The 26,962-nt window shown below is 39.7% G+C and overlaps 1 protein-coding gene across 2 annotated transcripts in view; it reads right to left on the minus strand.

Moving 5' to 3' along the window:
- NUDT4 (nudix hydrolase 4) overlaps positions 1-21,997 on the minus strand; it is a 440,395-nt gene extending 418,398 nt beyond the window's left edge. For both annotated transcript variants that reach the window (XM_044087652.1, XM_044087651.1), the window contains exon 1: positions 21,614-21,997. In XM_044087652.1, coding sequence (XP_043943587.1) covers positions 21,614-21,712 — 99 coding nt within the window. In that variant the 5' untranslated portion in view covers positions 21,713-21,997. The remainder of the gene's footprint in view (positions 1-21,613) is intronic.
- Between the last annotated feature and the right edge of the window lie 4,965 nt (positions 21,998-26,962).

The raw sequence follows: 26,962 nt of genomic DNA on the forward strand, positions 1-26,962 counted from the left end.
TGATTGTGTACACCCCCATCTCCATCAAGGATTACAATCTAATGTGTTTTTCTTCTCTTTTTGCACTATAAATGACAACACTGAACAGCAAAAAAGCATAGTTACTTTTTTTCCTTCCTCCTCCCCTCAGAGTCTCTTCAAAATTGAAATGGCACGAAGTGAAAAGTCCACTTGTTCCACATTCTTATACAGATGTATTTCACAAATGTGATTAGTGAATTCATATGAGACTGCAAAGCATACATTTCAATGTTGCTGGTCTTCTTTCTGTCCCTCTACATCCCAACCTCCAGACTCCTGTTCAATTCCATGGTGCCCCAGGTTCTTCTGGTCAACTCAACTCCTGTGTTTTTCTCGGTCTCTTAAGCATTTTCCTTTAAGAGCAGTGGAAAAGGTTTCACTAGCAAAGTCTCACAGTGTGCTCTATTATCAGAACAATCTTCTTCTTTCGGCTGCTCCCACTAGGGGTCGCCACAGCAGATCAACCATTTCCATTACTTCCTGTCCTCTGAATCTTGCTCGGTCACACCAACCACCTAACCACCTGCATTGTCCTCTCTCACCACATCCATAAACCTTATCTTAGGCCTCCCTCTTTTCCTGTTATCTGGCAGCTTCATCCTTCGCATCTTTTTCCCAATATACTCTGCATCCCTCCTCAGCACATGTCCAAACCAACGTAATCTTGCCTCTGGCTTGGTCTCCAAACCTTCCAACCTGGGCCGACCCTCTAATATACTTATTCCTAATCCTGTCAATCCTCGTCACACCCAGTGCAAATCTTAACAATCTTCAACTCTGCCACGTCAAGCTCTGACTCCTGCCTTTTTGTCAATGCCACTGTCTCTAACCCATATAACATAGCTGGTCTCACTACCCCCTTGTATGCCTTCCCTTTCACCCTTACTGGTACTAGTCTGTCACAAATCACTCCTGACACTTCTCCACCCACTCCATCCTGCCTGTATTCTTCACCTCTCTTCCACACTCACCATTACTCTGAACTGTTGATCCCAAGCACTTAAACTCATCCACCTTCGCCACCTCTACTCCCTGCATCATCACCATTCCTCTATCCTCCCTCTCATTCACACACATATATTCCGTCTTAGTCCTGCTGACCTTCATTTCTCTTCTCTCTAGAGCATTTCTCCGCCTCATCAGAACAAAGAGAAGCACAATCCCTTTCTGCTTTACGGTTCAGTTTTTGTTGCATTTCCTCCTTAGCTAAAGTATTCTGAAGACAGCAGCTTAGATTTTATGCCTACATCTCAACAGTCCCGGATTACTAGAATAAAATTTCTCTCTTTTGCCTGGCATCCACTGAACAAATCATTTCCACAAACACTCTCCAACTTTTAGTTTTTTTTCCCCCTTTTACCACAGTTTTGTCAGGATCAATGCTTTCTGCTGGTAGATTTGCATCTTTACTTATAAAAGTTTTAGAGCATACACATGAAGGACCCTTTCAATTAACAAATCCTGCTGTGGAATATCAACCCAGTTGCTTATTTGTGCCTTCATAACATTAATACGGTCTGTTCCTTCCCATTTTTTGGTACAACTGAAAATCTCAGGTTTTCCCTGCGAAATGCCCTTTAATGCTACCATTTTTTTAAACATCTCTTCACGAGCAATCTCGTACTTAGCCTATTTATTTTGACCTCTGAATTTTACAGTTTTAATCAACTTACCCGAGTATCCGTTTAAAGCTTCTTCCATTTTTTCTAGCCTTTTGTTACTGGAGTTGATATTGTCCTTCAGTATTTTGTTTATTTTTAATCAGCTCTGAGCACATTTGACTTACTTTTTCCTTTAGATTACCAGAAGCCATGTCTTGCACCAAACCTGGAGCTTGAACTGCTTAACAGCTGCAGGATTCTTTCCAGTTAGCGTTTTCTCCTCACCTTTTCTAGGCGATTTTCTTTCAGGTTCTCTTAGGTTTACTCTTTACAGCCATCCAGGCACTTTACTATCAGCAACTGAATTTTACTCAAGTTGATAATATCTCTGGCTGCATTTTCTCAGTTTGTTTGCACAATGGCAGAACTGAAGTTAAGCTGCTGATCACTATGCAGCCATCTTGGAAGTGCACCAGTTGTTATGCTCTTGGCAGAATATAACCCATATACCTAAAGATAGTGCAGCAGTGATCAATATTATGAACATCCAGAGAAATGCTTCTCCTTGAGTCAGCAGTAAAATCCTAAAGATTCACCTCCCTTTGGTTTCCAATATACCTCCCTCCAAAAATTGTGCAGCCAATCAGCAAACAGAATTAGTGAAATTAAAGCTTTGGCAAGCTGGTCATGTGCTTAGTCCTTAGCAAGGCACTACTCAGTTTACTACAGCAAAAACCTCCCACTGAAGTAAGACATTTTCCTATAAAAAGTTTTCACATTCAGATAATATATCCCTTGCATGATGCGCTTGCCAATTCATGCAGTTAACATTTCCTTTATGACCATGAAGAAGGGCACCTCCTTTAAAGTAATTACTATGAACCACCGCATTAGAAAGGGTGAAGCCCCTCCTAAATGCAAATTTAGGAGAACCTGAAATGACCCCTTTAAAATTTCATCTGCTAAAATTACATGCCAATACTTCTTAACAATAACGATCTAAGATTATACAAGAAGTGTGGGTAAATGCACATAGATAACCTAAATTGAGATTAAAGTTGAGATTGTATTATTTTTCTCCTGTTCCAATTCCTCCCAACTCGTTCTATCCCTTTTCTTCTTTCCAGAACCATTCCACTGAACTTAAAACTGCTGTCTTTTACATCTTATAAGAACTTAATTATATTTCAATTCATCCACAAAATCTTCATATTTTGCAAACAAAAAAATGGTCAATACTATAAAAAGGTTTTACAGGAAACAAAAAGGATCATCCAAATAATGTTGGCTTGAAAAGCAAAACCAAATCTATTATTCTGCAACCATTCTACAAAATGTTATAAGCCTCTACTATCCTATACAATGAATAAATCAATAAATACAATATGAAATCTATAATAGATTTAGTGCCAACTTCACCCTCCCTTACCCCCTAAAGGGCCCATGTCAATACCAAAAATTGCCAAATTCTGGTAATCATGGCCACACAGGTTAAAAAACACTCTACAGCATCCATGGGACCAGACGACATCTGTGTACCACAAAATGGACAGGCACCTCACCCAAGTGTCATGTTTAATCATAGCCTCACCTCAGGCTACATGCCCAATGAGTGTCGCACAGCTAGTTATCCCACTCCACAAGGGGGTATCCACCTTGGATCCCGGGAACTATCGTCCAATCAGTCTGACTAAACTGATCTGCAAAGCCATGGAACGGATCATGGATCTTATAAAACAAAGACATTGGCAACCTTCAAATACTGGGCCCCACCCAGGGCTGAGCTTGTCTCCTCAACCTGATTGTCTTCTTCGAATCAGTCTCCAGAACCGTAGACGAGGGTAAGGCAGTCCACACAGCCTATCTGGACCTCGCCAAGGCCTTTGACACCACCACCCACTCTGGAATCATAGATCAGAAACAGATGCTTGGTGCCAGAGCCATGGGAAGAAATAGCCAGGGAATTGTTATGGCTAGGCTTGTATAGGCCCTATGGCTGATAGCCTAGTACCAACCTATAAACTATGAATTTTAGTTGTCCATTTAGATTGGAGGTAAACAAATCTATGACTGATTTCCCCACTGGTGTACTATCTGTACGGATTTCCCCACTAGTATACTATCTGCAGGAAGAGCGCCCAGCATAGCATCCACCCAAGACATATCCTGGATCTGCTCAAATAGTTTGCTACAGTTTTCTGTTCTGAAGGAAAAAAACTATTGCTTATTGCTATGTTTCAGGCAAACACAGCCAGCCTATAAAGAGGGAGTGATCTTACTCCATTCTGTTTATGTTCCACATTACAAGTGCACTGTGTCACCCATCACCAATAAGAGAGTGCCTGGAGACGAAGGTTGATTTAGGGTATTCAAGAACCAATCATTTTCTTCACGGAAATGTATTTGGGCCTACTCCTGGACAGCAAACTGCACGCCATTCAGTGGACAAGCTAAAGAGCTGTACATGGCTCTGCTAAACTGCATGTGTGTGTTATTTACAGCATGTGCAGTAACAGTGGATTTTTAGCAACTTTTGTGATTTCAAATAAAGTGCGGTTTGCTGTGCGCTGTTTCCAGGTTCTTCTTTTTTTATGTGCAGTAACAGTCACAGAGAAAGGTGTAGCAGTCCCTCCCATCTAGGTTTGTACAACTCAGCCAATGGGGAAGGGAGTACAACCAACAATAAAAAAAACCCCATGGCTGCCAGAGTGAGTGATTGCCATGCCGCAATAGGCTCTCATCCCTGTGACAAAGAAAGTACAGTTTTGTACCTACCATAAATGTAGATGTTCAAGTGCTAATACAGCTGCAGTCATAACAGATGGGTTCTCCTGCCGTCAGGTGGGTCCTCAGTCGGCCGAATTCCAAAGTCTAGGTCTGGCGTCAGTTGTCGTCGCTTCTTCCCTGACGTCAGTGCGACAGGGGTATAAAGGAACCAGCCGACGCCATTTTCTTCAGTTTTTTCTTGCCCCAGATGTCAGGTGCCCCCAGAAGGAAGGCAATACATAAATTTGTGTAATAAAGCAATGCAATATAATCAAAATACAGTAGTTGCAAGCAAATACACCATAAATGAATACCCCAATCAGGTTGTATGAGGAGGTGTTAGCCAATAGGCCTGTCCCAAGAGGGGAAGGAGGGAGGGAAACCTGGACTGCAGCTGTATTAGCACTCACATCTACATTTATGGTAGGTACAAAACTGTACTATGTTCATCGTGCATACAGCTGCAGTCATAACAGATGGGTAGAATCCCAAAGCTAAGAAAGGGGTGGTAGGCACTAGGTGGAACTAGGAGGAGCCAGGATGCCCTGCAAGACTGCAGTGGCAAAGCCTGCTCTAGTTTTGGAGTATAATGGTAGGTGGTAGTGCTTGGAGAAGGTATGCACAGAACTCCAAGTGGCTGCTTCCAAAATATCTTTGGTAGGAACTCCTCTGAGGAAAGCTGCAGAGGTAGCTGTGGCCCTTGTGGAGTGAGATCTGATGCCTGTAGGTACAGTTTTGCCATGAAAAGAATAGCAAAAGCGTATGCAGTGGGCTATCCATTTTGAGATCATCTGTTTGGAAATTGGCTTTCCTTGAGCTCCTACAGCATAGGACACAAAGAGCTGTTCTGATATTCTGAAAGGCTTTGTTCTGTCCAAATAATAACGCAGTTGTCTGTGGATGTCCAAGGAATGTAGTAATCTCTCCCCTTTGTTTTGAGGATTAGGATAAAAGGTACGTAAGTGTATGGCCCGATTCAAAGCTACCCTGGATAGATACCACTTTAGGCATAAAGGACAGGTTGGTTCGTAAGGAAACTCTGTCCTGATGGAAGATGATAAAAGGCTGCACAGCCATGAGAGCTTGTAGTTCTGAAACTCTACGAGCTGAGGTAATAGCCAGAAGGAAAGCTGTTTTCCAGGACAAATATTGCAAATCTGATGGAGGCAGCTGGCTCAAAGGGAGGAAAGGTCAGTTTTTCCAGAATGAAATTGAGATCCCAAGCAGGTATTGGTCGTTTCCTTGGGGGTCTTAGATTCTTAGCCCCTCTGAGGAACTGTGAGAGAATAAGGGTGGATTAGTGTTGTATTCTGCAGAAATGGCTGAGGCATGGATTTTGATGGAGGAGAATGAAAGTCCACTGCTTAGCAGCTCAGCTAGATACTGTAGTATTTGAGGTAAATTCAGTTTTCCAGGATCCTGGCCCTTTTTCTCATTCCAGACACAAAACCGTTTCCATTTTGCGGAGTAAGCTTTTCTAGTTGACAGCCTTCTGGCCTCCAAAATGACATCCTGCACCTCCTTGGAGAGTAGGGTCTGTTGTGATGCTAAGGAATCTTCCATGCGGCTAGATTGAGTGTTTTTAGCTGGCTGTGAAGAGTTTTGAAGCTGTGCTGAGTCAGGAGAAGAGGCATTAGAGGCAGGGTCCATGGTGGGGAATGCGTCAGGCTCCTCAGGAGTGGGTACCAGTGTTGTCTTGGCCAGTCTGGAGCAATGAGAATCATCTTTGGTCTGTCTGCTCTGGTTTTCAATAGAACTTTGGGCAGCAGAGGAAGAGGTGGGAAGGCATAAACTGTCATTGATGTCCAAGATGTCCAAATGAAAGAGAGAGCGTCCACTCTCCAGGCCTTTGGATGGAAAATCCTTGAGCAGAATTTTGTCAATTGGTGATTTTTGTGGGAGGCAAAGAGATCTATGTCTGGCCTTCCCCATGCTTGGATTATTTCTGTAAAAACTTTTGGATGCAACTTCCATTCGTGTGGATCTGTCATATTTCTGCTTAGGTTGTCTGCCAGCGTGTTTTCCTTGCCTGGCAAGTACTGTGCTTGTAGTTCGATTTGTAAGTCCATGGCCATGTTCCAAAGTGACATGGCCAGTCTGCATAGGGGTATGAATGTGTTCCTCCCTGTTTGTTTATGTACCACATAACTGTGGTGTTGTCCGTTCTTATCAATAGTTGACCTGGTTGCAGAAGGTCTTTGAAAGCTATAATAGCATTTATTACTGCTAGCATTTCCTTCTGATTGATGTGAAGGTGCTTTTCTTTTTGGGACCATTTGCCCTGAATGCACCGATCTGTCATGTGCGCCCCCCAGGCGTAGTCCGAGGCGTCTGTTGTGATGACTTGATTTGCTTGAGGCTTGCTGAATGGAAGACCTGTGTTTGTTTGGCATGCTTGAGCCCACCACAGAAATTCCTTTTGTAGACATGGAATTAGTGGTATTAGTGTCGAGACCATAGGTTTTTCAGGTACCATTGACGTTTCCTCATATGCAGCTTTGCACATGGGATTAGTAAGATGCAAGATGCCACGAATCCCAGAGCCTGCATGATTTTCCTTGCAGTCAGCCTGGTGCAATTTGCTAGTGCTCTGAAGTATTGAGTTAGTTGCCCCTGCTTCTCTGGCGTGAGGTAGGCCATCTGGGTGTTTGTGTCCACGTTGGCACCCAGGAAAATTATCTTCCGAGAGGGTATTAGCCTTGATTTCTTTTTGTTGACTGTGTATCCCAGAGAGTTCAACAACATTATTACACAAGCCAGATGTTTCAGAAGAATGTGCTTGCTGTCCGCTTGGATCAGGCAGTCGCCCAAATAGGGGTATATTTGTATCCCTTGAAGTCTGCAGTAGGCAATTACTGATGCCAGGCATTTCGTGAATACTCTGGGCGCAGTAGATAAGCCAAAGGGCAATGCAGAGAAATCTGAGGTATCTTCTGCAATTTTGTCTGATTGGGACATGCAGGTATGCCTCCTTGAGGTCCAATGTTACCAGCCAAGACTCCTTGCCCAGCATGGGAAGAAGCTGCTGTAGAGTGAGCATCTTGAATTTTGGTACGAGTAGAAATGTGTTTAGGATGGATAGGTCCAAAATAGGTCTCCAATCTTTTCCCTTCCTTGGTACCAGGAATAGTCTGGAATAAAAACCTTGACCTTGTTCGTGTGTAGGTACCTCTTGAATAGCTTTCATGTCTATGAGATCTGTAATTTGCCTTTGTGCCTCTGCCCTTTGATTGTGTGGCAGGTTTGGCATGCCTCTCATTTTTGGAAGGGTGTGAAAATGGAATCTGTAGCCTCTGTTTATAATGTCCAGGATACATTTGTCTTTTGTGACAATATGTCAATTTTTTTAAAATAATGCCAGTTTTCCTGCTTGGCATGCAAAGGGGAAAGTCATTGGGCTTGCTTTCTGAATGATTGCGAGTTATCCTCACCACCTCTTTGTGTAGGAGCTTGCCATTGTCTGCCTCTAAACGATCCTTGGGATTGTCCTCTGCCCCTCGGGCGCCTGTATCTACCTCTTTGGGGTCTGTCCGTGGCTGGAAAGGACCAATTTTTGGAAGGCCAATTTCTACCGAAACGTGGGGGTTGTACCTGTAGAAAATCTTTCACAGTTTGCATTGATTTAGCCTTTTCCTCCATTTTCCTTAATACCTCCTCAGCATTAGCACCAAATAATACATCCTTTTGTAGAGGGGCATGTAGTAATTTAGCTGACATGATCAGGCAAGGTTTGTTCCATGAGCCAGGCATGTCTACGTATGACTGATCCTGTAACAGCAGCTCTACATGAGGCCTCTAGAGCATCAAAACCACATTGTAAGGTATGCTTACCCACTTGTTCTGCACTATGCATCAAATCCTGCAACTCCTTCAAGTCTGGTTGTTCAGGTTGTGACATTTTACTTTTCAATTGTGATAACAAAAACTGTTGGTATTTTAGCATATGGAACTGACAGTAAGGCCCTCATGGTTAAGGTAGCCGAGGTATATACCTTTTTTCCCCACCTTTCTAAGGATCTGGAATCTCTCTCGGAAGGTAATGGATTTTTAGCAGTGGAGGCCTTAATTCCCTTGGGGCCCTGTGAGATGGTTTCTGGGTCAGCAGCATGACTATACAAGAAATTGGTGTGAGTCAGGAACCCTGTAGTACCCGTCAGGCTCGACTGGGGCTGGAGGCAGAGAATCTGGGTTAAGGCAGGCCTCAGAGTAAACATCATCTAGGATGTCCAAGACAGGAGGTATAGCCAGAGGCCTGTGCTGAGGTAGCAAGAGAAATTCCCTAAGCCTTTTCTTGGAATCTGAATAATCTTGGCCTTCCCAGTGGAAGTGTTCCCTTAAGGTATGCAAAGTTTCCCCAAAAGAGTAATCCTCTGGGGGGGATACAGAAGGAATGGACTCCTCTGCATCAGAGTCCTCAAAAGGGGAGTAAGAATGTTCCTGATCATCAGAGTGCTCTGAAATAATGGAGCCCTGATCAGAGGAGGGGGATTCTTCCTCCACTCTGGGCCTTTTGTCCGGTGGGGGTTGAGAACCCCTGATAAGAGTAATTAAATCCTCAGCCATTTTAAGCATCTGTTTTTTAGGCATGGGGCCTGGAGATGGGCCCTGTGTAGCTTGTCTCTTAGAATGCATGGCTGCTTTAGACTTAGTGAAAGCCTTGATGGAAAAAGAAGAGGAAGGTCTGAAGACACCTTGAGTGGAGGTAGACCTGTCCACATTTTGAGGTTCAACGCCAAGAGTGGCTTCGGTATCTGTAGTCGGGGTGTGGGCCGAGGAGCCTGCGACCTCGGGCACAGGAGACACCGCCAATGAAGTGTCGTCGGTAGTCAGGGGCTACGTAGGCGCCTCGCTGAGAACTGGACCACGTGTAGTCGGCTTTGGCGTGGTGTCGGTAGAGGCCGCGGACCTAGTGTGTCAGTCCTTATCTTTGCATTTTTTAGACAAAACTGGAGTCGGAGTATCCGACGACAATATAGTTAAATGTTTTTCCAAAATAATGCTGGGCGAACTCCGCCCGACGCTTAATGGTGCGTTTGTTGAATGTAGCACAAAAACGACAGACCGAGACGTCGTGGTCTGGGCCTAAACAAGGTATACAGAGGGAATGGAAATCCTTATGCGGTATTTGCTTCCCACATGAAATACAATTAACTTTGTCTGACATCGGTCTGAGGCAAGAAAAGTTTCCCCAACGGGGCACTTAGCTTTCAAGAAGACTTCGGTTTCAAAATTTTCGTAATTTCAGGAGCTGGCCGACCGGCACTTGCGAACTGCTTCTGCTTCGGGCACCGCGCGGCAAGAAAGACTGGAGAAAATGGCGTCGGCTGGTTCCTTTATACCCCTGTCGCACTGACGTCAGGGAAGAAGCGATGACAACCGACGCCGGACCTAGACTTTGGAATTCGGCCGACCGAGGACCCGCCTGACGGCAGGAGAACCCATCTGTTATGACTGCAGCTGTATGCACGATGAACATCCAACAGGCATTGGCACAAAAGGGGCTAGATGGCCAGCAGGCACAAGAAAACACAGCAATAACAGACTCTGGACATTGCTTCTTTTATGTCACAAGGAGATTTCAGAACACACTTGAGTCTTCTAGTGCATAAACTGAGGTATGGGCAAAGTTTGCAGCTGGGTCACTAGTGTGATCCTGCAGCTACTGCTCAAATGATTCTTCACTGTGTAACAATGGAAGTGATATGGGTTAACATCAATGAAGCAATTCAAAAACAAGGGTTACGGAAGAAAAATCCAATGCCTATTTACATCTGTTGCATGTGTCCCTGAAAGCAAGAAAGTATGGCATTACTACAGTAATGACACACTACTACTGTTGGGGAGATACAGTAGTGACAACTCTAATGCAAATACTGCACAAGAGTGAGAAAGTTATTTATTTTTTTGAACAGGCCACTTCTATGTAGCAGCCGACATACTTTAAACCTTTAAAATAGCCTGTACAATCACTCGCAGCTAGGTTTGATCCTCTTAGCATTCATCTGTATCTTGCAAGACTTGCCAAGTTACACAAGTTTCCAGAAAAGGGCAGATCTAATCATACTAATACACCAGATAACCATCTCTCTTTCAGGATCACAACATAGTTAGACACTTGCCCCCGCCCCCAACTTAGTTCATTCTCTGTCAAACCATCAGTCTTTTCTGCAACACCACTGCTGCTGCAGGGTTCTAACAAAAGCATCAAGTAGAGCTAAATGCTGGCAAGCAAACCCAGAAGCCATTTCAACAACTGTAGAGAACTTGTGTATTGGGATATTATTTTCTGGCAGTCAAGGCTAATGGGACAGGGCTGTATTTATTATTTTTTTGTTTTGAAATGATCCAAATGTAGAAATGGCCACATGCATAGCAGGCATCTCGCATTACAAAGTAATGCAATACAAGCTACTCAAATACTGATGTCAGCAAATAAATGCAGTGTAGGTCCACAAGGTTGTGCAATACAGCATGGTTCCTCTCTCTCTCTGTATTAACATGCTAAAGAACTAGAAAGTTAACTGTACTACGAAATTAAAGTACTTATGCCACTGTAATAGGCAATTAAAGCAAACTAAAAAAGACAAAAATAATCAAGCTATTTAAAAAAAACAAAATGACTGCTTCCTTCTTACTGATGCAAGGAGAGGACTTTAAATACCAAGGCAAGCAAATAATGTGATAACACTCAAACCCTCTCAAGCATACACACTACAGCACACTAAGTTGGTGCGCGCGTGTCTGTGGATAAAGCATCTGCCAACATAATAGAAAATAGAAAGTGTTCTAGCAATAAAAGTAACTACCGGGAAAGAGAACATCTTCCGAAATGTAAATTTACTTGGTCTTTTCACAGTTTACTAAGCTTTCAATAACTGCTTAAAGCTTTTCAAGGAAGCCCACACTACACCCTTCAAGCAGACTTGGCAATATATTTCAGAAACAAAACTTTCACATCACATCTACCAATATTCCCTCCAAGGTGTTAAGACATGCTTTTACAGACATCTGAAGGATGCAACATGCTGATAAACACTGAAAAAGTGCTACAGCGTATGCATTAACTACAATAAAAAGAAACACTAAGGAAAGGTGGTGGTACAATGCAGAAGTCCAGAGTTATTACAATAAAAGACGACAGAGAGGACAAACCAGACTAAGAGATAATACTTTGTTTTCCAATCTGGCTAAAAAGGATCAATATGAGAAAAGTCACAATTCCAGACTGCTGCATGCTCAGCCTTCAATGAAAGGCTGGACAACCCACCCCAGAAGCACAAAGTGCGCTAAAGAAAAACCTCAGGCAAAGTGGCAGGTTTAGATCAGATCACTGCAGATATGATCAAGATGTTGGAAGCATTATGGGAGAAGTGTCTCCTGACAATACTCAATGGAGAAAATTATAGCCCAGACAACTAGAGAATAAGCATTCTGGTGCCAGTGCTCAACAAAAAAAAAAAAAAAGAGTAATTTATCAAAATGTCTGTAATAATGCTGCACATAGTGACTGAAATTAACACACTCGGGTCAAGAGGAACTACAGCGAACAAGAGGGGGTCTCGAATGCACAACTAAAGGCTGACAGGATGAAAATTAATATAGATAAAACAGGGGTCATGCCAGCAAATGGGGAAAATAAAAAGAAACTGGAAAGTGAGATTGAAGGGGAAAAAAATGATGAACAGAAAAAACAGTTTTTAAGTACGTGGGAGGTGTGGCTGAGGAAAAGCAAAGCCTGAATAGGGAGGTCAAAGCTAGAATCAGAGACGCTTCAGCCAAATGGCACCCTCTTGTGCCATACTGCATCCATGTGCATACACATATAGGACAGGCAAAGTATGCGTGGGTTTGGGAAACTAATGCTGAAGCTTGATATTCTGAAGGGTTTAGCATTAGGGAATGAGAGTATTTCTGCAAGTGTAGGTAGGTTAGAACAAGCTTAAGGGTTAAATAAGGGAATAGATTTAGTAAAGTGTATGTGTGCATTTGCATTCATGTGTGTCTAAGAAGTCTTGTGCGGTAGCAAATCGCTATAAAGACTTGTTAATTCTTACCTAGCACCTTTGAAAAACACCACCAAAATTCTGACAAATGATATCTGAATATGTGGTGGGTTTTGGTGTTCAGATCACAGCCCCCCCCCCAAGGTTTTATTTTTCACTATGGTAATTTTCAAACTTATGGCATGATAAACTCGCATGCTTTGTTGAGCCCTATGACAACAAAGTGCAAAATGGCAAATGTAAACAAGACTACAACAGAAATAAGCTTAAAAAAGGCACAGCAGTCCAAGAGCAAACAGCAGACCAAATGCCAGTGGCCTTAGTCTTACAGATTACACAGGATGGACCCACTCATATCAGATATTTAATTCTACTAGGACAGAAAGTCTATTACAGAATGATGTACTAGTTAAAAGTCGGAACTGGATGCAGTGCACACAGTAAGTTAAACATTTTTCCCTTTTTTTGGTAAGGTTACATATTTATCCTAACAATAAAAAAGTTAGCAGTTTCCAACTCTGTCACCAGCAGGATTTAGTCAGCCTCACTCCTTACTCATAACCCTCTTCACTTAAGGCCCTGAAAGCAGCATCCTTTACTCCCCAAAACACTTACCAGGCTCGAGGCAGCAAAAGAGGAGGAAGGGAGGCGTAAGTGAATGTTAGAGAGATTACCACAGTGAGAGCAGAGCCCAAAGCTTGCCCCCTCCCTGTTTTGCTGTTCTTAATGAAAACTGAACATCGGCGGTCTTGAAGGAAGACCTAGATCCGAAAATCATATTTAACTTGCAGTGCCCTATGAAAGTGTTCAACATGGGGCAGCAGGGTTGCAGAGTGACCACCACTCCAGTAGAACTGGCACAGGTGGACAGAAGACCGTCATCAGAAAGCAAAACCTATGCAATGTCAAAGCCACAGAAAAAGACAGCTGTCTTAGAAACCATGCAACCCAATTTTGAGGAAAATGGAATCCATGTAGTAAAGCTACCACAGCCCCATAACGTGAAGGAAAAGCAGGTTAGTACTTCTGGCCATGAAAATCAGTCCTCATGGAAACACTGTCTTTTGAAAGAGAAGACAAAATTGGCACCTAAAACTCAGAACTCCTTCTGGTTGAAACTACAACTTAAGCAATTTTCAAAATGATACTGCAGGTGCAAATACTGATATGGACAGACAACAGTCTTGTACCACACTCCCAGGGTTGTTGCGAGGCAAAGTGCCTTACACTCCCTAGAAGTGTTGTAATACCCCTACCATGCACAACCCAAATACCTTATAGCATCTGGCCTTTTTTTTTTTTTTTTTTTAAATAAATGCAGATTTATATTTACACTTGCATTATTTTACATCAAGTAATCAATGTAGGATGTTTTGCAGTGTAAAATAGCGCCATCACTCATTTTAGCCACGTTACTGCTGTGCAGGGCAATACCTTTAAACTATAAAATTACCAAAGCAGACATCACAAACTAATAAATAAACAAAAGGATACACTCCGAGATGAATATCTCCAATACATTTATTTAGTGCTTTCTCGCCAAGAAAAGGACTCAGAATAAAATTCACTCAGCAAATACCAGCTTATACACCACAATCAATAATTGGATAATGACTACCTTACATATCTCTAAGGGGAATCCTGCTATTGTATGTGCATGTTTCTTTAATAAATACATTGCTCTGAATAAAAACCCAAGTCAAACCACTGACCTCCTTAACCTGAAGAACCTATATATTACAATAAAGGGCAGCTTTTAACCCTAAAATAGAGCCAATAGACAGATTTCCGTTTAAACCAGGATACACTGTGGCATTCGTATGAAGTGGCCATTGTAATTACTTGAACTCTAGATAGTCCTCAACCGGGCCGCCCCTCTGCCCAGGATCAACACGGTCAGTGATTATAAACCACTTCATTTTTGTACAGATAGGGCAATCTTTGGTTCTTGGTGCTTCGTTTTTTGTTATGGATGGAGCAAAGGCAGTTGATCTCCCAACTTCGCAGGAACTGGTTTAAATGAAAATCTGCCTATTAGCTCTATTTTAAGGTTAAAAGCTGCCCTTTTATTGTAATTATATATAGGTTTTTAGGTTGAGGAGACAAATTGTTTGCATTGGGTTTTTATTCAGAGCAATATATTATTTATTAAACATATGTACACGTTTCTTTAAGGGGAATCCTGCTATTGTAAGGCAATTGTTATCCAATTATTGATTGTAGATTGGGACATATAAGCTAGTATTTGCTGAGCAAATTTTATTCTGAAGAAGTCCTTTTCATAGGGACAAAAGCTTGAAATAAATTTATTGGAGATCACCTCGGAGTTCATCCTTTTTTAACTATGTTTAATACTTCTGGTGAGAAATTTTCAAGGTAGCCATTAAAGGCACCCTACTGTTGAACTTTTTTGTGCTGAAGTACAGCCCATTTTAAAAACATTACATAACTCCAAAATCCTCAGATGAGGATTGTCAGGTGAACAAGTAAAGATGATATCAGTAGCACAAGGCTTCACATCTATACTGTTTGCAACACAGACTCAAAGATATTCACAAGAGCAATCATTTTGGTGGCAACTCCAAAAAATGAATTTGACATATATGCAAGCAGGAACCCCCCTCATGCTTTTAAATAGACTTAACTGGAGGGGGGGTATGTTGCTAACTACAAACCAAAATATTCACAGCAGAAAATCAAATAGGTGACAACTAAGAAATGAAAGTGCACAGGCAAGAAATTATGTGCACCCGAAACCTAGCATTTCTTTCAAACTAGTTTAGCTTCCAGTATGCTTGTCATCTTTATTTAACTAGGTTTCTGGGGTAATTTGTGCGCGTTTCATTTCTACTTTAATGTGTTTGTATTCATGCAGCATTTTGTGTACAATTATCTTACCTCTTAAAATTTAACAATGACTAACGGTCTATCTAGCGAGTGTGTGTATTTATTGCATATAATTTAACCCCTAGGTGACAGTGGACGTTTTCTCCTGCTAAAAAGGACTGACATTTTTGCTTCACGTTTATCACTTCCCAGCCCTTCATACACTGCTACAGTTTCTGCTTATGGAATTTACGGTTTTACTTTCTTCAATTTTGTTTAACCTTTTTGGATGCCTTTTCACATTCCTGATGTAGTAATTTACTTCAATTTTATCGTTTCTATTACTGAAAAGTGTAAGTGTATTTAAATTTTTGCTCTATTTCTTTTTTTATGTAAAAGTTAGTAACGCATTAACTGTTTGCTAGTTGTTCCCTGTTCAAGTTGCAGCTTGCTAGATGTTGAAGTCTGTGACAGACTAGTGATCTGTAACTGAATGCGAGGTCTAGTGGACTGAGCTAACCTTCTCCCATAAACTGGGCAGCACTGATGTACAAGTAGCCAAAACTCTGAACTGTCAAGTTTTCCTTACCCACTTAATGTACTTGCTATACTCATCCTAATGGTGAGCCCCAAGATACAATCCCAAGATACAATGTGTACTTAGTACATTTTGCAGATCTCTTCATTCCTTTACCTAAACTCTCAAAAGGGTCAAAGCTAATTAAAACTAAAAAAAGCAAATTTCATCTACTACAGATTCAAAGCAGACAAATGCACACTTAGCCCACTTCAAACAGCCTTCAAACCCAAATCTACATTTAAAGGAGAGGGGTAAAAAAAAACAAGACATTTCTACAAGTAATGACACAATACACACCCCAACACAGTACATCTAAAAATCTGGCCAACAGAAATTAAATGAGATTTTTGTTTATATATTAAATGGAACCTTTAAATAAAATAATACATTACAAAATACAACACTGACTGCAGCCAAGCTTAAGACAATTATCACAGGACAGAGTGGCTTACTTCTTAAAAATGTCTGTTAACGCCATAGATTCCACTGAGTGATATTTCATTGGGGAAGTGTGTGGGAGAGAAAGACCCAACAAGACACTACAAGCACATCTAGTGAATATAATCAAGGTGCAATAGAAAACAACAAGCCAACAGTTCTGAAAGAAGCACCTAAAAACCAAACCAGGAAGACCACAGCCTATTCTTAAACTATATTAAATACATTTGGTGTAATCTGCCTACGTGTCACAACTGGTTGGAGAATGACTAGCCTCCTTTGAGAGGGGAGAGAAACAAAAGTCAGGATGGTTTGCGGAGTCAGTAATGGCTTTGATAGAGCAGATGTACTTTCAGCCTCAGTGGACTAATGTGTGTATCTGATGTAAGGAGGAGGAAAAAGGACAAATCTGTTATCAGATCTGGTGCTAGGAGGAGGTACCTGAACCAATAACTGTTCAAAGGATCCAAGGCTGCCTTTAGGGTTTAAACAAGGTGAGCAGACCTGCAAGAGGAAGATGGTGGGTGAAACAACTGGAGGAAGGCTAAAAGCTGTAGCACAGAAAGCAAACTCTCAACCCTGGTAAGCAGAGTATATGGCTGGGAGTCCCTAGGAGACACAACAAATTTGGAAACACTCTGGGGAGGAGATGTTAATCACACTTAACCAAAGAAAAGTGACAGGACAAGCATAGCACTGACCACAGAAAGCTGGCATCCATGGAAAGCATGTCCTTCAACCTAAAGAGTGCACCCAATTCACAGTGCAGTCTTTAGGCAATTTCACTTATTTGGTTCCAATAGGGTAAATTAGCTTGAACAATAACCTCTCCAGCTTGTGGAGGCAGATTAGGATTTTTTTTGGGGGGGGGGGGGGGGTTACTATTCTGAATCTAATGAGAGGACATCAGAAAAAAAGAAATAAATAAAACTGCAATTTTCTTTCCACTTCAGAAACTAAGTCCTGAGACTAGTACAGTCACACATCTGCACAAGGAATTCTTTTAACACATTTCTACTACCAAGCAAAATAAGAAACAGTCAAGTTGGGGTGGAGTACTCATCCTTGAAGAACCTCACAGTGATAAGGGCAGGGCGGGAAATTAAGTCAAACATTAAACTTACTGTTAAAACAGTAATCTCCAGTCTCATACTGTGGAGAATGGAGGGTAACAAATTATGGGACCCCATGTCAAAAGCATTTAAAATCCAAGGAATAATAATGTAGAATAAAATTATCGTAGCCAATTTTTGAACATATTAGGTTGTTTGGTTGAATAAGTTGGGGGTTAATTTAAAATTCATGCCGAAATTCTTGTTGGGTAGCACAGACATTATGATGCCAGTGAAGAAAGCACCATTTACAGCTATTTCATACAATTTAGATAGGGGGGGAAAAGGATGGAAATGGCATACAATTTTCAGGCAGCCGGGTATCCCCCAGATCTACAAAAAGTGGCTGGAATATTCTAGGGAATGTGCTCTCAGTGCCACACAGAAGAGTAGAAAACAAGTGTGAACCTTCAAGTATGAAGGCCAAAATCCTTTCATGTTCTTCTAAGTTTGTGTCTGCTGCCAAATACATCTGGTCAGCAGGTTGTTTTACAGGAACAGACAGAGCTGGACTGGCTAGTTTAAACAAGAAGCAAAGCAGTTTGCCAACACACATTTTCGTTGACTTGGGAGACATATGCTCTACAGGTAATCCACCAGCATTTACAGTAAAATGACAGCAGTCATGTTTACATTTTTATACTTTACATTATTAGTTCTCCCCATGTTCTTATACAAACTGACAATATATTTAGTAAGAATAATACTTAAAATCGGTAGTTAAAAGTTTACCACCGTTTCAAAAGCTGAACAAAGCAGACTCCTCTTGAGAAAGTTCCTTCCATTTATAAGTTTGAATGTATCAAGTGTGTTTTGTATTCTAATTGTGGCGACACGATTATACCATGTAGCTGTGGCAAGTGTAACTGTTGTTTCATCTATTGCTGGACCAAAACCTGGTCTTCAAATGGTGGCACACCTTCAGAGCTAGCCAAGGTTGACTGCATCTTCGGTCCCTAATTAAGAGGGGGGGTTCTTAGGGCAGTGTCCATGCCTCGTACTATGATTTTAAATATTAGTGTGCAAGTGCCATTATGGCTCTGTTTTGAACCGAAATCCATTTGATACCTTTTAATATACTCAGAGATGTTTGACTGCCTCCAAACAATACAGACAGACATTTTGTTTTCTGATAATTACAATTTTGCAGTATTGGAGGTGGAGTTGAATTTTGAACACTGGAAGAACATATTTAAGGGGGACAAGCAAATTGGTAGCAACAACTCATTGCAAGGTTGTCGACAGCAGATAAAAATTATGTAAAAAAGTTTTAATAGTGATAACACTTTACCGATCATTTTTACAATGTACAGAGATGGTAAAGTTTGGTTAAGTAGCGAAATATTTTTGTTGAGTGATATTTAATACCTGGATTGCTGGAGTGGAGTTATCAGATTATAACTCGTCTGAACTTTGATAGATAACATGAAATCCTTAACAGCCAAACACTGGATTTCTTAGTGTCGGTGTAGTTCTCCAGCTGTAAAGAGAAGTAAAGCCGGACTGTACTGAGTTTTCTAGTTCGGCACAGTCATCTGCATATATTACCACATAAACCACGTTGCTTCCAAGATAAGTCAATAATCAACAAGGAAACAAGTGATTTAAGGGTCTGCAACACAATGATGTTAATATGAATCACTGTACATTTGAAATGTTCTATGCTCACTGCAGCTTTTTCTTTAAGACCACTGATTTTTCAAAAGCTTGTGTCTGAATACAGGTCTAATCGTAGCACATCATTTGTCAGGTCATTCTGTCCATAACATCTTAAATGAGACTATTCTCCTACAACCATGGTACACACGAGCTTGTTACTGCATGGTACTGCAAAGTAAAGAGTGAATGTATCTGATGGAATTGCTTACTTTTTGGTGTTTGTTTTGTTGTTGGGTTTACAGTTATGTGCAACTTCTATGCATCCCCTGGACAAGTGAAACATAAAAGTAATCATTACTGTTACACATTATTGGGTGGATATGCCAGAGGAATATACACTTTGCAACTTATAAGCATTTTGTTTCCTGAAACAATCCAGCTGTTTAATGCAATTTTCAAGCAATACAACAAGTAGCTTACATACAGTTTTTTTTTTTTTACCGTAAAGGGTGGTACGATCTTCTTCCCTGGTTGATGCCCATTAGCTAGCTATAGTCAACTTTATGCAGTCCTTTGTGGGACCCTTGCCACAGAAAATACAGTATAACCGCCAACTGCCAATTAATACAACCTCTATATTTTAGGTGCCCATAAATGACTTGCAGGTCTTCACAGTTAAGGCCAACAGACAATTACCTAGGAATACTTGGGACTACATGAATTATACAAGACAGTACCCTAGCTGTTACATACTATAGCTCAGCACATTTCACTCTTATAACATGGTTGGTAATAACATGGTCATACTGTGCTACGACATAAATACAACATCTTATCTACATCATGATAGATTAAATATTTTGTGTATCAAATTACATTTCAACAACATACTAAACAAATGGAACAAACACTGATGCACTAAAAAATAAATTTACTTTATTTTTAATTTGGTACAAGACAAGCAAAATTAAAATAGCAACTGAATGCTGTGACTTAACCACAGCTAATGTTTTGCGTTACTACTCATCCATCATCCCTTAGACTGCTTTACACTCTTGTCTTCAGATGGTTTAGCTCAAATTTAAACTGCATGGCTGAAAAGTCGGTAACAACTAGACATACAGATCCAGCTGCACCAAGAGTATAAACAGAAATCTATTATGTACACATTTTCAAAACAGTTGTTTCCTCAATTTGCTTGGCATTTAAAAATGTACATATTTCTGCAATATTGCCCCATGTGCCTAATAAACATATGCATAATCGTTAGCCATCACCCTTATATCCATAGCAAAGACCATTTCAGAACAGTACTCATACAAAAAACTTTACTTGGGCAGTTACAGAAATCTTCTGGTCTTGAAAAGCCACCGACAAGATAATCTAAATGTACACAGCCGACTACACCCTTGAACTGTACAGTGGAAGTGGCAAACTTGTTACTACATAGCAACAACCAAAGAGACTTGTCCAACTGTTGCGACTCTTCACTAAATGCATGCGATACAGTTCCCACTTTTCATGGTGGGGGCGGGGGCATCTGTTACTAAAAACAATACGGGGGGAGGTCAAACTGTTAATATTTTAATTTTACCATTACTATTGGAAATCTGCCCCATCCCTTGCCTGCTACAAACAAAATATTTACATGCAAAATTTTCGGAAACACACCTGCAAGAAAAGATTAGCCCATCAAAAAGTCGTGAAATGGCCACATAAGTAATGTTTATATGACGATCCTACAGTCCACAATGAGTCAATCACTACATTTACAACCAAGACGTTTAATAACCGGATTTTTATAACACCAGCTGTCAGCTGAGGGTTGGGGCATTTATTTCGGGTCAGGAATATATAATTTGCATGACATCACAAATCAAATAAATTAAATACACTAGCAGCCGCACTAGAAATGACTGAAATCATTTAGTTTTAATACAGACCTGGTGCACATACTAAGCTCACAATATAATTTCAACGAAAAAAACCCCACTGATAACTGTCAATAGAGCTCAACACAGCATTACTTTTCCAGTCTACTTAAAAAGTGCAAATTATGCTCATCAGACTTTACAGTGGCTTGGCAAGAGAAAAGCAAGACAGCAGCAAACGTATACGGCTTCTCTTAATCCAGAACAAAAATCAGAACACCGTAAAATAAAGAAAAACATTTCAACAAGACAATCAACATCGACAAGCCTAAATACACTCGATGAGAATTTGTGTAGAAAGAACTCTGTCGAAATCTTAAAACTAAATAAACCCCCCAGCAGGCTTTGTTACAAGTAGAAACACGCCCCCACAACTCCGCGTCTTTATACAATAAGTGAACCAAATGCGCGGGCACAGAATCATCAAAACGGGAGCTTGATTATTCAACGGACTCCAGCTAACATTTATTACCTCACTCACTCTGTCCTACTTTTCTTGTGAAAAGGGGGTACATGTGGGGACACGGTTTAAAACACGACTACAGAAGCATGCAGTCCCCCCCCCTCTCTCTCCTCTTTATTTTAGACAACCGGCAGACCACCCGGTACGCAAACGCAGGACCAAGCCACAGAGACAGACATCACCGTCTCCTAAGGATGCATTTTTTTTCACTATAAAAGATCCTTGTGGATAACAATCTACGGGTTCACCAACGTACACTAATCGACTTCTTACCTCATCTTCACGCTCGTTCCTAAAGCACAGACAAGCCGCCCTCTTCTTGAAACCTTCGCCATCGTATGTCCGTGTCTGATTTGGCTTAAACTTCATCATAGACTGCAGTCCACTGATTGCCAGTTTGCTGAAATGTTGCGGTCCCGCCTCAAAGCAAGAAGAAACCGGGCACAGCAAGACACCTAATTGCAAATTAATATTAACATCTTCTCAGCATTATCCATCCACTTTCCAAACACAAGCCGCAGATCACCAATATTTAATTTACAGTGTTGAATACCTTCGCCTTCTTGCTCTACCGCTACTATCATTACCACACTAGTCGTCTGCTATTTAACTGAAGCTATCTTACATTCCACAGTCTAGAGGCTGTCCTAAGGAAATCAGTAGTACGCATGCGTAAAGGAATCTCTACAAAGCATGCTGGGATTTACGGTTTCTCGTCCGTAGGGTTGGTAGTCCTCGGGCTTCGTTGTACGGTGGTAATCGCATATTGTAAGTGGAAGGCTGTGTTGACATCCGTATTCACGTGCACATGTTTCACGTATGTTGTTGTCGTGGGTACAGATTTCCAAATTAAACATAAATTACTATTGTTTGGCCTGGATAATATCATCCTGTAATATATATTATGTTAGGAAAAATAAATAACATTATAGGTAGGAATTTGTCAGGTCAGCCAGTTTTTAAGCCGCTGCGCGTCCTTCTTTAGTGTGACAGTTGGCTGCGGCAAAAGTTAAAGAAACCTAAACTCAACATTATTTTATACCCAGTATCGAAATCGTGCTATTACAGTAGATAGGTTTTGGTAGTGGTACGTGTAAAACTGAAACGTGTACGTAAAACACTGCTGTAACTATCGGTTTCTAGAGTTGATTAGAGTGGCTAATGCCTCTGGTCTTCATGAAATACAAAAATGTTCAGGTATGATAGGTAAACTATTGATCCGGAATGATACTTTAAATACTTTAGAGACGTGTATATCGACATCCCTGAAAGAGGTAATTAGCTCGGAGGTATGTGCATAGTCAGTAAAAATGAGAAAAAAAAGTTTTTGATTAAGGACGAATAATAAGCTGAAACAAATGTTGCATTCAAAAAAGACATCTGAAACATGTCACACCCTGTGCCCTACGGCCCCTGCCCCTTTTCGTGATTAAATAGTTAATCTTGACTTCCATATTCTTATAGTTGTGCCAACGAAGATCAATGTCTCCCAAAGTGTCTTCACCGAAATGCGTGGCAAAATGCATCAGACTTGAAACGCAAAATACAGTGAAATGAAGTGCAGTGATGCTTTTAATGTTTGTTCGTCGGTTATATAAAAATACTTATAAACTGAGTTTGGGCAATTTGGAAATTTGCCACTTCTCTGTAGTACCGAGGGATTTTTAAAACACCTTTATTATCACTAAAGACTTAGGCAAACATATAATTAACAGAAAAGAAAACAAACTATCGTAACATTTTTGCATTTACATACATTATGTATCGCACATCTTTTCTTTTTCTGTAACTGCTAACATTGCATAAATTATTGAATTACTGCCTTTCATTAAACCCCACTCCTTCTGCACCTGAACATTATTCTGCATGTAATGTTCCCGCAATTTCCATTTTATTTTATATACTTTGCTTATTCCCATTTCTGAAGATCACTCTTCCAGTACTTTTGTGATCATTATAATATTCAATACAGTGTCTTTAGTAATTGCTTTTTTTGGCAGCCAACACAATGCCTAGGTATTTCAGATCCTGTGTCCCAACTCAAAAAATGTCATTTCCTTATTTACACACATTTGGTCTCCCAGTATTTCTGACAGAGTACTTTGTAGGGAATTTTTTAAAATTTTTTAAATCTGCCAAATTATTACACTCCCAAAACATAATGTCCCCAGCTACAGAGGGATTTTGATAGCTAGAATTATAATGTATACCTATCAACAGCTATGATTTAGGCATAGCACCATGCTTTTGGCTTCATAATTGCCCTTGCACCTTCTGGATTACTGATGTTCCTCATAACATCAGTCCTTTCTAGAGATACATACCTTATAAAGTATATAAAATATGTGTATACAATGATGCCCTGTCGCTAACTATACATGGTCTAGTATATAAAAACATTCTGTTGCAAAAAATAAGAAAATGCTTCCTTTTCTGATCCTCTGCTATGATTTTTAATGTTTGGAAGTGGAGAGGTATATGATGATGCACTTCACAATGTGAAATTTCAGAGCAATGCTTGGTTCTCCAGTTTTATTCTCACAAGGAATTCCTTCCTTGTAGAGTCTGCATATCCTTGTGACTGGGCAGTGGACATTTATTGGGAGTTCCATTGTCCTGCTTCAGCCCAAAAGCATGACAAGTGTGCATGCATTGTGGTGTGTGTGTGTGTGTGTGTGTGTGTGTGTGTGTGTGTGTGTGTGTGTGTGTGTGTGTGTGTGTGTGTGTGTGTGTGTGTGCGCTGTGATGGACTGGTGCCCCATCCAGGATTGCTTCTCTGCCTCACTCCTGTTACTTCATAAATTTCTTACACCCAAGACTTTATCACTGTATCTTACAAAATTCCACAAACACTCTGCATAAAGATAGACATTTCCCTTTGAGGCAACTGGTCCATAGACATTATTTCATTTGTTTGGAAATCTCTGCCCTCTCATATCAGAAGTCAGCCCACGACATCTGTTTTGAGTAGTATTTGTTACTCATTTCACAGAAATCTGCCAGTATACATGCAACACATTCTTTATTTTCTCAGTTTCTCCACCACTAATTTCCCAATACCTTTTTAATACTAAATTAATTACTGATAAGTAAATTGTGTGCAAGCATAGTTATGTACCGTTTAGTTAAATTAGTCTATCCTCGTCCAGTGCATAGGTGTATACTGTTTAGTAAAATTAGTCTGGTTTCCTCCAGTGCATTACAAATAACAATTTACCAAGTTAATGTACATCGACTACTGTATGCTATTTAATGATGTGCGATACGTTTTTGACTTGCTGCCCTTTGACTTTTACAGCTAAAAACTTTCCTCTGACTAGTCTACTTACTGGTTAACAGATGATAAATGCATTAAGCAAAAGTTGAACCAAAATGAAAACTGTATTAGTGTGCTGTACGTAGCATTTTTTTTATATGTTTATGAATATACAATAAATATTTAACAATTTATCATATCTAACTTATATAACTATTTAGAAAGTTTGCACAAATTTATTGTTCTGTACTTCTAAAATAAGTGATATAGACCTTTACTTCTTTACATTTGATCACAAAGTTATTGTCATATTTTTCTAATGCTATTTGCAACTTCGTCCCATATTTATAATTTAAAGAAGTTGATTTTTTATCTTATGACTTGTGAGTGCAACTTTTAAAGACCTATCTACTCTACAATAAACAACATCCTTGCACCAACTGAAAATATGTGTTACATATAAAAACTGCTGTTCCACTGCTATATTCCTGTAACCTCACAGAAACATCCTACTAACACTCTCTTTCTCACCTAAACAATAGTCATGCTAAAAAAATCCTATCCCATTTTTGTATATCTTTCAGCCATCTTACATAACCCAGTTACTCCTTTTATTATATCTTCAACAGTACTCATTTCCTTTTTCCTACAATTAATTTTTATTCTATAAGCACTGTTATTGTAAATATGACAATATAAATATTAAAATATTGCTTCCATGATTGTTTAATTTAGCACATTATACCTGTTATTCTCCTGTATTGTTTATTTTTTGAACTTATAGTGCAATTCTTTATACATTGCATTTATTCTTACTTGTAAGGCCTCTGCTTACTGTCTTAGCTTACATTTATCAACAACGTAAATAAGTAAGTAAATAAATAAATAAATGTACCAATGATAATATATACAATTTGATCAAAACATTGTGAATATTTTTTCTTCCAATTATTTGGTATTCCTTTCTTAACTATTGTTAAAGATCACCAAATGAGAGGATATTGAAATTTCTGAACACATCTAGGGATTGGATTATTAAATAATATCAAATATTTAGTTATAATAAAATTATCTGCTCACAGTACCTATGCAAAGCTTTGGAATTTGTCAAAATTCTTTCATAAATATACATTTGGAAACACATATGTTGCTAGTCTGCTATTACTAAAGAATTACATGCCCAGTATCATACTTACTAAACATTTTTCCAATCATATACAGGGTAAGAAATGTTCTATGTAAGAATTTCCAAGGGAAAAATCCAAGATAAAGATGAAATTGTCATTTTTGGATGCTTTACTATTAATACTTGTCATTTTCTGAGAATGCTGGACAGTTACTTTGACAGATGTAATTCTAGTATGATTCTTCTATATTTATTTACTTTATTAAATCTATTTTATATAGCTTTGATATAAAATATGTAGAGTGCATCTTTCCTCCCAATATAGAATTTATATATTGCAATGATGATTAATATGTCTTTTTCTTGTTCTATGAATTCTTTTATTTTCAAGGAAATATGTTGCTTTATATATTTAATCAATCACCAATTATTGTGATCTATATTTTTGTATTATGTTACTTGTAGAGATTGCTATAGTACCATATAGAATAGTTTGACAAAAGTATAACATCATTTTGTTTTAATTCAATCATTTTAGCTAAATGTTCTTCAGTATCCACTTTTTAAAGTGTTTGTGTGTGTGTGTATGTGTATGGGTTTACCTTATTTTGTTGAAGTGCCATAATATCGAATCCCATTTTGTCAATGCTGAAAATATCAAAGCCCACCTCTTCGAAGGACTGGAACTACGAAGATCTTCCCAGGGTAGGTAACCACTTACCCAAAAAGAAAGAAAACCCAAACCACGCCATCCAACACACCCCAACTAAATATACCAACTCCAAGATCGCACTACAGTTGGGAAAAGAGTGGTTCACTTTCTCGCACAACAGGTTAGGAAGCTGCAATTGGAAAAATGAATCTTTTGCTGAATGTATTCGTAACAAGATTGTTCCTAAGGGTCTTAGGATGTGGCGTTTTCCTACAGGCCTAGTTCGACATTCAGTACTACATAATGAATTGCTAGTCTTATTTGACAAACATGGTGTTGAATATATGGAATTGCTAATCTATCATAATAAGAAAACTATCGAAACACTGATTACTGAAATTAACCATTTAGACACTGAGATTACTAAAGGCTTCAACTATCAAGAGGTCCACTATGACTATGTACATATTTTTAAAAGTATAGATATAAAGGTTAACAGTATAAAAAAGCAGAAAATAAAAAAATTGGAAAGGGACAGATTTCAGTATAATAATGGAAAATCATACCCTCCTCCACCTACTTCCCGAC

The sequence above is a fragment of the Protopterus annectens genome, chromosome 11.part0, assembly GCF_019279795.1.
Source record: "Protopterus annectens isolate FY-2018-M chromosome 11.part0, PAN1.0, whole genome shotgun sequence".
Taxonomy (NCBI): Eukaryota; Metazoa; Chordata; order Ceratodontiformes; family Protopteridae; genus Protopterus; species Protopterus annectens.